Source organism: Pseudorca crassidens, chromosome 8, assembly GCF_039906515.1.
Source record: "Pseudorca crassidens isolate mPseCra1 chromosome 8, mPseCra1.hap1, whole genome shotgun sequence".
NCBI classification, from domain to species: Eukaryota; Metazoa; Chordata; class Mammalia; order Artiodactyla; family Delphinidae; genus Pseudorca; species Pseudorca crassidens.
In genome coordinates this window covers 26,452,475-26,465,513 of record NC_090303.1, presented here as the reverse complement: position 1 = coordinate 26,465,513, position 13,039 = coordinate 26,452,475, and the positions used below count along the sequence as shown (strand labels likewise).

The following is a 13,039-nucleotide window of genomic DNA, read 5'->3' as shown; positions in this document are numbered from 1 at the left end:
ACGAAAGCCTAGTATCCCACTAATGGAAAATGTTTCCTCATTGAATTCTGATAGCTTGACGGTAGGAGACATTGTAGTCATCATCATCATCATGGTCATCTTTATTACCATAGATAATATTTATTGTGCTTATTATTTTCCATATAATACAAAAGATTTTCATATATTACTTCATTCACAATTGTAATAACCATATGACAAAAGATGTTTCTTACCATCAACATCATCCGCATTTTGGAAATAAAACCAAAATTTGAGACGTTAAGGAACTTGTTGAAAGTTAAACAGCTACTAAGTGGCAAAGTCAGTCATTTAAACGATCTACAGTCCAAATTTCATAACCTCATATGGAATGCACTGTCTGGTTGTGTGTGTGTCTCTCTCCAGGGCAGCCTTGTGGCCATGCCAGTCATCATTTGCCCACCCAGGATCTTTCCTTCTGGTCGAATAGCAAGGCTTTACTGCTAAGGGACATATTTCTCACAGCCTTAAGAGGCTAAGATGGATTAAACTAAGCCATCAGATATTTGCAGGCTTGTAAGAACCTTTCAGATCACTGGGCTTTATAAAATAAAGTGTGAAATGTGCATTTGGACACTTTTATTTATTTCATAATGTTATAAAACTAGAGATGTAGGTTATTTTAAATGCTCTGGATTCTGGTACACTTGTGAACTATGGAAACCACTGTAGAATTTTCTCCTAAAATATTCAGTCCAATTTAGTATTTTTATAGGCTTCATGCCAAAAATTTTAGTACGCACAGTAAATTAATAAAACCCATTTCTGACATCATTTTTCTAACGTGAGTCGATAGCTGAAGTTTTTATTTTAGTTTTATTGGCTTTCTTTCTTCATAGTCTCATTTCCATTATTCCTTGGAGATTTGCCTATTGTAAATTAAACTTGAACTCTGGGTAACTGATAATTGTTGAGGTGACAGTTTCCAGTAACTGGGTTCTGCTGGGAAACAAGAAATTCCTATGGCTTTTAAAAATAGGTTGACCCTGTGGTTTTGGAAAAATCTTAATTGAAGACAAGTATGTTAGTCTTCAACAAACAAGACAAAATAAAAACCAGAGTTGCGGAAGTCTAGAACTGAAGAATAAATCAGTGGTGTATTGTAAGAAACCAATCAATAACCCAATTTGCTGTTAATTAAAAGTTTTCTCTGATCAAGTAGGTCAGGCTTGACATGTCAAATTTACATCTTGGAATTATAATGTTCTGTTCAGAGAAAAAATGATTTTTGAACCAACTGAAGGCCGAATTATATAAATTTGCAACTAATAATAGAGACAGATTTTTAATTGTTTTAAGTTTAATTTTATTAAATACACTCTCAAATTACAATTTATTTTGTGAATATTCTTATATAACTAAGCATGAGTCAATAATTATGAGTTATTTTCATTCTCTAGGAATAATACAGCACATAAATGGTTTAAATGTATTATACAAACTTTAATTTACCTGAAAAAGTTTGCTCATCTCCATTGAGCAAGTCAGCGTAACATAAAAGAAAAAGATTATGAATTTACCGTGATATAAGTGTATGAAACAACCCAAATTATAAAATGCTAGACGTATATCAGTCCGGTTTTGGCTCTACTCTATCATAATAATGAACTGATTTATATGTCAGATGATATCAAAGTTTGTCTTATGTCCCTCTGGGAAAACGTTTAGACCACTCATTTAGCTGTTTAATTTCTTTTCATTTAATATTTATTTCTGTTTCTATATAACGCACTATAATAGATACAGTAGTGCAATCTTGGAACTGTTTTAACCCTAGCCAGCATTTATTCAATACTACCTTCGCACATTATTTCTGTTAGAGACCTAGACTCCAGCATTATGAAGAATATTTTTCAAAGCCATCTATAACTGTGTATGTTTCATATATGACCCTCACAGAGCTGAACATTCTGAAACATGGCCTAAAATCAACCAGTTCAGGATCATTTAGCAAATTTTCTAGGAACATTTCACTTAGAAGTCTCCAGTATGTACTTGTTACATGGATCTCATATTGTAATTATCAATGTAAAGTTAACTTTGCTTAAATGAAGCCCTGATTTAAAGTAATAATTTGCTTAATGGAGACTTCAGATGAAATATTTCTCTTGTATGACTGCACATTGTGTTTCAAGTTATTTTATATGTCATTTTATTTGTTTTTATGTAAGACCATGTAAATACACTAATAAGAAAAGAACTCTAAAAATACACATCTTTGAGAATGTAATTTACCTTAATTTCTAAATCATGCCTATTTCAAGGAATCACTTTATTTTTTCCTTTCCCCAGAATTATAGCTAAGGAAGAATGGTACACTTAAAGAAGTGAAAAACACCAGAAGAATGAGGGGATAGCAATCATCTCTGTGGATTTGGCATCTGGAATTTTAGTTAGTTCATTAACTCTTCCACGGGGTGGCAGTAATATAGTGTGGAATAGGAGGAGTGAAACTATCTAAAACTCCAAGTGGAAAGTTAGGATATAAAAACAATCAAATTTCACCAATTCATTGTGAATGAGACCTCCATGGAGGTCTCCATGGAGGCCAACAATGGGGGTCAGGCAAAACTTTTGTAGTAAAACAAATAAAACAACAAGTTTTGTTGTTGGTGGTGGTGTTTTACTAGTATGTTTTTTGGCTGAGTTGTGTCTATTTGGACTATTTGATGAATAACATCAGTCAAAATAATCACATGGTGTGTGTCTAAGTGTAGCCTCTATATTATTAGAAATGCTTGATTTCTAGGGATGTAGGTATAATAATTCATTTAGTCTTATTATTTATTTCTTTGTACTGAAAAGTATTCTATGGAAAACATTTTACTGGAACGCTGTCGTGGTAAGAGGAGCGACCAGACAAAGCAGTGCTTTAAACTGAAAGTGTGAGACATGCTTTCAAATGTTAATTATGAAAGCCATCCCCAAGTGCTTTCTGGAGCATCTTGATTGTTTCCCTGCCCTGAATTCACGTGACAGTTTTTTAAGGTATGGCAGTTAAATTGAATTGTTAGTAGGGTTGCCAACCTGTTTATAAAAATACTTCCATTTAGGAGTAAATTTTATGATGTAAGTAGTGACGCTACTTTGAAATACATAGCCCCCAAAATGAACCAGTTGAAGATTTTAAGGAAATGAGACTGCATTTTGCATTTTGGGGGATTGAGAGAGAGAGAGGTAGGTGTCACCAGCTTCTGTTAAACTAGAGCCAGTCATTTGTCCTTACAGTTTGAGGTGATTAAAACTCTGACGTATGGCTTCTTACATAACTAGCCGAGGCAAACCCGGATGACCTAAGGGTGGCTCACGTAAAACTTTACAAGTGAAACAATATCCCTGATGTACATTTTAGGGCAAGGATTGTCATGATGTGATCTCAGTGCAGTCAAGACCAGCAAAAGAACAGAGAACAGATGTGAAATCTCTTTTGAGATATGTGCTCTGCAGTTGTGCAAAAGATGAAACAGATGAAACAGTTAGAAAATGTCAATTCAAACAGTCAGTCAACATGAATTAGGGAAAAGCTCTTAACATAGTTCAAACCAGACCATAAATTCATGGAAAAGTGATTTTCTGCATGTTTATCTTCAGAAAAAGCTAAAATGATCAACTTAGAGTACCTGTTTACTTAGATTACTAAATTGGTAAAAATCGATAAGTCAAATAGCTATTTTATTAAATACTTACTGACATCATTGAATTTACCTTCTATGCTTTTATACTATTTAAATTCAGTGGCTTCCAATGAATATATAAATTACTGTAATTAAATACTATCTCAATTAAATTTTTAAACATTTGCATATTATATATTAGAAACAGTCAATATTTTGATTCTTTTTAAAAATGCTAGGAGCTTAAAACATTTATCATATATGCCAGTCATCTTTTATAGAAAGTAAGTAATACGACTAACATCATAATCATACACGTGCATCCTAAATATTTCTATGACGTGAAAGTAGTGAAACCATCATTAAGTGTAATGCCCTAAGCAACTAAAAGTATCATGACCGCCTTTCTATATACATTTTTATAATCTCATACCTATGAAATAGGACTTTTTTTTTTTTTTTTGCAGTGACTAAATATGTGAATAATGTATCTTAACCAAGTGAGACAGGTGAAGTTGGGTTGAACCTGAAAGATGCCATTTCTACTAATGAAACCTTAGTCATGATCCTGCCACAGGATTGACATATGGTGCCGAGCACCCAAGTACTAACTTAAATTTAGTAACTGAAGTCTATATTTACAGTAGATTATGCGGTTTCTCTCTGGTGCCTTCCTGAGTGATTTAGTGGCCTCAGTTTTTCTTGTCACATTAATTAACTGAAAACCATGCTTTTACATGTTTTTTTAGTTCTTTTGTTTTGCCTTTCAATTAAATTTTATGCAGCCTAACAGATACCCATTTTTCAATTCACCAGGTACGTGTATTCACATTTTCAGTTGGTCAACATAATTATGACAGAGGACCTATTCAGTGGATGGCCTGTGAAAATAAAGGTAACAAGTCTGTTTACTTGACCACATTTTATTATAAGAAGAAGAATTTGGTAGTTGTTAGTTCTACATCTTATCATTTAAAATACTCTAAAGTTATAGCTAATTTTTTATAGGAATCAAGGCAAGAATAAGATGCTGAAGGTGTTTTGTATTAAAAAAACACACACATAAGCAACTTTGATATGAGTGTTACATTACATAAAAATGCAGACATCTGATCATATTGTACATTTATAAAGGAATATATTTTATTGCATGATACTAATGATGCTTATCAAATATAGCTTGACATGAAGAATTAAGAATATCTGAATTATGTACAAGTTAGATATCAGGAAGTGTGACACGATATGCACATTTTTTTCTCTGAGTGGTTAAATTATTGTTTTTTTAAATGTCTTCTTATACATTCCTAGATAATTCAAACTTTGTGTAGTGAACCTATATTTCTTTTATACTCAGACCAAAAAAAACACGTTATTTGAAAAATGCCGCATGACAATAAAAAGAACGTAGATTTATTCTGAAAGCTATTTTTAGGCAGGTATTTTATATGAATATAATAATTGTTAGATACCCGTCATTGTGTATTTTTAATAATTTCTTCAATGAAAAAAATTTTAATAATACCAGGTTCCCTACTGCTTTGTAGGAAAATAACATTTGTTTTATACAATCTATGAAATGTAGTGAAATTTCTCATAAAGCCTGTGTATTTGCTATGAGAATACATTCATCAGACATTTTACAGATTTATCAGTGGTGTTGACATTTTAGTGTTTGCTCAGTTAGAAGTGGTCAGTGTCTCCTACAAAGCCATAAAATAATTTTGTGGTCCTTTATTATATTGTAATGTTTATATGTATAAATCTGTATATATATATTTCAGGTTATTATTATGAAATTCCTTCCATTGGAGCAATAAGAATCAATACTCAGGTATGGTTTTTTAAGACTTGTTTAAAGTATTTTTTCAAACTAGGATATTTCTTTGCTGCTTTAAATATGCTCAGTATGGAGAAAATGGGTGAAAATGAATAAATGCTTCATACTATTCCATTTTTAATAAAATGATGAGTATCATGGTAATGTATTGGTTTTCATTTCATTAAGGTTCCAAGTGTTTTTAAACATCCAAAACCCAGCCAAAAATATATGAGTATTTTTTCTTCTCAGATGTTAAAAACATAATAGAAAGTAAATAAAATCAGTTTACTAACAATCTCATCATATAATTTCAACTTGGTTCTATTGCAAGTTATTTAAATGAGTTTCTCCAAGTTGTAGGTACAACATAGAAAATTAGACAATAATTATTACAACTTACAACAAGGAGATGATTTTTCTACAACCATTCAGTTGAAAACATGCTTGTTAAGTAACCAGGGAGATTGAAGCAATTAAGTTAATTTAAATATGTATTATTTTTAAATATTCCTAAATTGCTATTTAAACTCATTAATTCTAAACATAACTGAGGGTCTACAAAATAAACTAAGTCAAAATTTAGCACAGATAACGTGGCATTTGTGGAAACGAATACTGAATACATTGAATTTTGAAATGAAACAGCAGCTGCATTTAAGCTTGATGTCTAGATTTGGCACAGTATTTCATGTATTCTTTGATATGTTTAAATGTAGTTTTGAATTTCAGCCAAATAATCTGTGATATGAAAACAAGTACGTGGCTGCTTTATTATTTCAAATTTGTGTAGTTCCATCCAGTAAATCACAGAGCCTTAAATAGTTTAGATTAACATAAAACAATTCACAAGGAACCTATTTCACTTATTGTTGGCTGGACCTCAGAAAGAGAATATTTTGTTACTAGAAAAAAAACTGGGGTAGATACATTGTATAAATAATGTAAGTCAAATATTGTTGATTCTAAGTACGCAGACATACCATTTATGGAGTACCCAAAGTAGGAATTGAATGATTATATGCTTAACTTTCTTAATAATTTTGATCCCATCTTCATTTTTAACTCTAGATAATTTTTTCTCTGTGGAGTTTTTTTGGGTTTTTTTTAGCACTGCATTTCTAGTTTTCAACCACGCAACTCTTTTTTATGTATATGTGTATATAGGAATATTTGGATGTTCTGGGAAGACCAATGGTTTTAGCAGGAGACAAAGCTAAGCAAGTCCAGTGGACAAATGTATACCTGGATGCACTGGTAAGCTAGGCTGTTCAACCAAAAATTGTCATAACAAAAGCACACAGCTGACTTCTATTTCTTTCTAGCTTCCATTTCTCTTTTCCTGTTCATGAAACCCTTTCAAAATTCCTTCTATCACAACATTCTTCGCTAGAATTTAGATAATTTACATAAAAATGTAGACTTAGGTGTAGTGGAGGACCACAGATGTAAAGTGTTATATTTCAGTTGCCATTGAGGATGTGGAATTTCAAACCTCTAATCTTGAATTTAAGACCATTTTGATAACTTTTTGAATTTTTATGTAAAATAATACTAAAGTCACATAAATTAGTACCTATTACTGCAGATTTTGAACAGGAATTGTGAAGAAGGTATTTTTAAAATACACTTCAGCTAGCAGAAGCATGTATATCCTCCATATCTCAAACCAGACAACAAAACTCAGAAAAGTACATGCAGTTAAATAGAAAGTATCTTACTCTATCCTGGAACAATCACAAACCTAACCACCTCTTCATATATAATTTCTTGCTTTAGATTCAACCCCAAATATTTATGGAAATAGCCATTGAAGTGATCAAATCTGGTGTGAAATAACAAATAAAAGCATGTTAATCTGTCCACTACACAATAGAAATTTTAGTACAGGTATGCCAAATTTCAAAGCAGTGGTTCTCAACTGGTGGTAATTTTGCCCCTCAGGTCATTTGGAAATATCCATAGGTATTATTGATTGTCATGACTGAATAGGGAGGGGTTGCTACCAGCATCCAATGAATAGATGCCAGGGATGCTGTTAGACATCCCACACAATGTACAGAACAGTCACACACACCCCCAACACACACACATACACACACACAACAAAGAATTATCCAGCTCAAAATATGAATAGGGCCAAAGTTGGGAAATCATGTTTTAATGTAATTTTTACTTTCCTGGTATGAAAGTTATCAATAGTAATTATCATATTTAAGATTTACTCATACGCTTAACTTAATTAGAGAAGACTTTATTAACAATTTTACTAATGTAATATATTGGAGAGACTTAAAATATTAAGCCCTGAAAAGTAAATGCTAATTCAGTAACCCCTTTTCCTACTTGGAGTTCAATTATATGCTGATACTACTTTTCTGAATGCAATGATGAACCCAAAGGGCAGAATGCAATCCATTTAGAATTACTTATCATTTGGTTCTTGTAAAATAAACATACACAGGAAGTTAGAAGAAAAATAGGCACTATTAGCAGCAGCCTTGCGTGCTGAGAAAGATAAAGTGAAGCTTGCTTACCTCAAGCCCTCGCTAAAATTACTGTCCAGTGTTCCTCCTTGACATCACATATTTATTTAAGGTCACATGGTCCACTAAATCTATGGTCAAAATGTTTCACGTATCCAAATCCATCACAGGACAAAGTATGATAGGAGGAGACAATAACTATGCCCTGTTGTACTTCCTATGACCAGAAGTTCATTAACCAGCATGTCTGCCTTGTTGGTGAGGTTCTTACTGATAGCACAAATGACTTTAGGAAGAGATTTGGGTTCTAAATATGCTGTTCTACCAGCTGAAACTAAGTGTAAAAAAAAAAAAGGAAACAAATGAAGCAAATGAATTGTCTAGTCAGTGGATATACAGAGCATTCATTTTACTGACTTGAGAATAAAAAGTGACCCGTCTTTCATTTCTAAGTATTTGTTTATAATCTCTGCACATAGCAGATTCAAAATATATGCTGATCAAATTAACAGTTATTTTAAGAAGAAAAAGGTAAAAATAATCCAACACAAAATGTAATGAATATAATGAGAAAAACGAAGAGAGCTCTGGAAATCAGAAGAAAGAAGGCCATATATTTGGGGATAGAGTAGAGTGAGGTTAAAAAGCTGGTGTCATGTTAGCTAAATATATGAGTCTAGGTAAGGTTTCTAAAATTGGTGATGAGTAGTGAAATCAGAGAAGGGAGGTGCAGTATGAAAATTGGAGAAGTGCTGGGTATATTGAAAGAATGATACCTCAGTCACTTTTGGAGATAATGGGAGATGAGAACAGAATCAAGACTGGGACAAAATTGTGGAGGGTTCATTTTATTTGGGAGACAAAGTAAGGTTCTTTATGTTAGAGAGATGAAAAGATTTACACCCTAAAAACTAAACATCAAATAAATTCCAGGAGGCAGAAATCTTATTTTATTTCTCTTTTTTAGAGACTTGCACAGTGCCTTGGAATAGAGTACAATTTTTTTGGTCTGCTTAATGAAGGAGGGAGAAAATGGAAGTCAGGCACAAATAAGTTCATAGATTTGTCTAATATGTTAGAAGACTAGTATCTCATTTGGGGAGCACATGTTACCATATTGAGAAGCAAATTATGGTATTCTCTGTAAATATAAAAGTTATGCAAAGAAAAAGAGTGCACCCATATATACCCTATCTTATACCATGCTACCATTTTTAAAACTGTGCGTATACATATACGGTCGGTCCTCCATACCCGTGTGTTCCATGTCTGTAGGCACAACCAACTGCAGATTGAAAACATTCAGGACAAAAGAATCTCAGAAAGTTCTTAAAAGCAAAACTTGAATTTGCCAGGCACTGGCAACTGTTTACATAACATTTACATTGTATTTACAACTATTTACATTGTATTAGGTATTATAAGTTATCTAGAGATAATTTGAAGTCTGTGGGAAGTTGTGCATGGGTTATATGCAAATACTACCCATTTTATATAAGGGACTTGAACATCCATGGATTTTGGTGTCTTTTGGATACTACGTTTCTGAATTATCTGTAATCTGCCTTTCTTTGAGGTGGACAGTTTTCATTGCAAATATTAATTTGCATATTCAGTTAAGGATTTTTCATGGTCACATGTTCTTCCTTAGGATTAAGTAGAAAGCCAACATGTATATATCATACAGCCAACTACATGTAGTCATTTCCTTAATTTTAATTATTTTTATTATACTAAAAGGCTTCATGACTGGACTTTCATATTTGATGCTTGCAGTTGTCTTGTCTGCATCATTTCACTTTGTCAAAAATCACTATTTATTTTGGAGAGTATTTAGAAGCAATATTGCTTCTTTTGAACATCATAGTATACTTACCTAGAATATCCCAGAGATGCAGTATCAGTAGCATGTTTTTTCTGTTTATAATGTTATTCTGCTACACATCTGTGGTTTAGCATGCAGCCTTTGGCTTAGGGCATGAAAAAAGTTAAGAATGAAGCAAAAAGAAAGGAAGGTTAAATAAATCATTTGAAACTATATATATATATATTTCTTTTAATACATTTATTTATTTTTGGCTGCATTGGGTCTTCGTTGCTGTGTTCTGGCTTTCTCTAGTTGTGGCGAGCGGGGGTTGCTCAGCAGTTGTGGCGCACGGGCTTAGCTGCTCCGCGGCATGTGGGATCTTCCCGGGCCAGGGCTCAAACCCACGTACCCCGCATTGGCAGGCGGATTCTTAACCACTGCGCCACCAGGGAAGTCCCTGAAACAATATTTTAATATCACTCTGCTCATGGTGGTCCCAGGTATTAGGTGAACTATCACTCACTATGAAAAAAAGAGTGGAGGGGCAGGGTTACTGAAATGCTTAGTGTAATTTGATTTTTATAGTTATTTGTAATGCTGTCTTAAGAGTGTTATTTTAGATGTTGCATGCTTAAAGAACTGCCTACTAGATCCTGCTTATTTCTAAGGCATTTCATTGCCTTTTTAAAAAGTAAGCTTTCAAAATCAATTACTAATTTTTTTGTGGCTGTTTATAAAGTAACTAAAATGCACTGTCAGATATCAAAAACTAATGCAGAATGATAAAGTTTAAATTGTAATTTTAATTTGACTTTTCTCTCTGAATCTATTTTAAGGAACTGGGACTTGTCATTACTGGAACTCTTCCGGTCTTCAACATAACCGGCCAAAATGAAAATAAGACAAACTTAAAGGTTAAAAGTTAATTGATAAAATTAATAATAATAAATGATAAGCTATGACGTTGAAGCTCAGTGTGGATAAGATATTTCTATAAGGAAATACATACAATGTAACTGTCTCGTGAGGCGGGAAGTAAAAGGCAGCAGCTGCCTGTGTGATAACCACCTGGGAAAAAGGAAATGCAGGTCAAGTTCTCAGTTCCCCAGAGCCAACATTCAACTTAACTCTATTTAACTATGACTTGATGAGAACACAAGTTCAGACTCCGGGAGTAATTACATGATAAATGGACAGTACTTTCGTGTGCACATTTTTAAATGCATCTAAGATATCCTTGGAGTTCAGAAAGAAAAATCCAAAGAAAAAAACCATGGTGATGTTTGTATCACGTGTATAGGTATCTTTTTAGAATCACTGCTCCTCCAACTTACATTCAAAGGATAGTTTTTTTAATTGTCATGTAACATAAGGATCTGATTTAAATGATAGTTCTCATTATTTTTTTCTCTTTTTTTACGATTCAGGAAGAATACTTAATGAGTTTCATTAAAAATCTTGATTTCTATAGTGCTGGTAATATTGTCAATGTAATATAATGCTACCAACTTGAAGTTCTACAGGTTTTGAAAAATATGTCTCTTGTACTTGTTAAATTGTCTCATTTTTTAAAAATACTTTTCATTTAAAAGTAGGTTTACATTTCTGTTTCTTAGCTTACATAAGAAGGAATTTAAGAATGTGGGAGAAGTTAAGATTTTTTAATGCTAAATACTCATTTTATAGTTCGGTTGACATTCCTGATTTGAGGGAAATTTATTTCCAGTTTATAATGAAATGAAGTCGGTTGCACTAAAGTATTGTTTGTTCACTTACTATAAATGTCAGTGGAACTCCTTATTTTAATAACGTGGCCATAGAAAACATTGGTCATTCCTCTTTGGGGGCCCATTACCATTCTTAACTATCTGCTGGTTCTAGTCATCATAACTCAGGAGGGAGTAATTCTCTAACTTCTCATGTAGATTATCTAAGGGATTGCTTGAATTTGGGGTACTTGCTCAGACTAGGGTTGATTCATGGGAAAAGAGCACAGTTGTTGACATGACTTTCTCGTTCTGTGTGCACCTACACAAAATTTAAAATGTTCTTGTGATAACTATTAACTGGATTTTATGATTTTCTTTGTAACATTTTGATTTATAATTTATATAATTACATTTAAGATGAAAATTCCTGATTCTAAATTTTAACACCATTCACATCCTATGTCCCATAGAAGATTATGATAAGTTTACCACGTGGCCTTTTCGATTTGCAACTAAAACTGTGATGCCCATTGTTTGGTATTTAGAAGTTAGCAGCAACCAGAAATAGTGTTGTAAGAATTTCTGCTGTTTTATTACAAATAAGGTCACATATTGTACTTTTCACGTATACACAGGTATTATCAGCAGCAAAAATCCATGGTTTTCTCATTCCATATTGCCTAAGTAACTTTAAACTGGACATTTTTGTGATTTCTTAATCATAGCATACCAAAAAGTTAGTTTACACTCACAAACACACACACACACACACACACACACACACACACACACACACACACCCCTACAGCTGCTGACTGTACAGCAATTAAGTATTAGTACAAGAAGTATCAAATTTAAAATTTCATTATGTCTTTTATACTTTAGCTTTAATCATCAAGATTTCACTTTTTAAGCTAAATAATGATACAGTTGTGGGAATATAATCAAAGCTGAGAATCATTGCAAGTTGATAGGAAAAGTGCCTCACCCTTACATATATATATATGTTTAAGCTAGTATGGAATACAACCATTGTCAAGCAGAAGGATGAACGTATATAATAATTGTGTAGAAATATGTAAATTTTCGGTAGAAAATACACTGCCTTTTACTGTCTTATTATAGAACCAGCTGATTCTTGGTGTGATGGGAGTTGATGTGTCTTTGGAAGATATTAAAAGACTGACACCACGTTTTACAGTAAGATGCAGTTTACTCTGTTGGTAACTTCTGGTTTAAAACTCTGTACTAATTTAGCTTGTTTTTAAAGCACTTAAAAGGAATTCTCAAAAATTTTGTGCCGTTATCTTAGCAAAGGAATTAATATTTAAAAGGATTCTTAAAAGAGTGTAAAGATATCACGTTATCTTTCTTTATGCTTTAAAATATGTATTTAAGAAATTTTTTTTAAAGAATGTGGATTTCTGATTGCGACTCAGGAATCTTTAAGGTTGTTTCTTATTATTTTTCAGCTGTGCCCCAATGGCTATTATTTTGCAATTGATCCTAATGGTTATGTTTTATTACATCCAAATCTTCAGCCAAAGGTATGTATATAATTTATTTACAATGATTAGCGTTCT

The 13,039-nt window shown here is 32.6% G+C and overlaps 1 protein-coding gene across 6 annotated transcripts in view; it reads left to right on the top strand.

Moving 5' to 3' along the window:
* CACNA2D1 (calcium voltage-gated channel auxiliary subunit alpha2delta 1) overlaps positions 1-13,039 on the top strand; it is a 512,643-nt gene that overhangs the window by 428,022 nt on the left and 71,582 nt on the right. For all 6 annotated transcript variants that reach the window (XM_067746078.1, XM_067746077.1, XM_067746079.1 and 3 more), the window contains 6 exons: positions 4,452-4,530; positions 5,420-5,469; positions 6,622-6,711; positions 10,584-10,661; positions 12,582-12,656; positions 12,929-13,003. In XM_067746078.1, the coding sequence (XP_067602179.1) occupies positions 4,452-4,530; positions 5,420-5,469; positions 6,622-6,711; positions 10,584-10,661; positions 12,582-12,656; positions 12,929-13,003 (447 nt within the window). The remainder of the gene's footprint in view (positions 1-4,451; positions 4,531-5,419; positions 5,470-6,621; positions 6,712-10,583; positions 10,662-12,581; positions 12,657-12,928; positions 13,004-13,039) is intronic.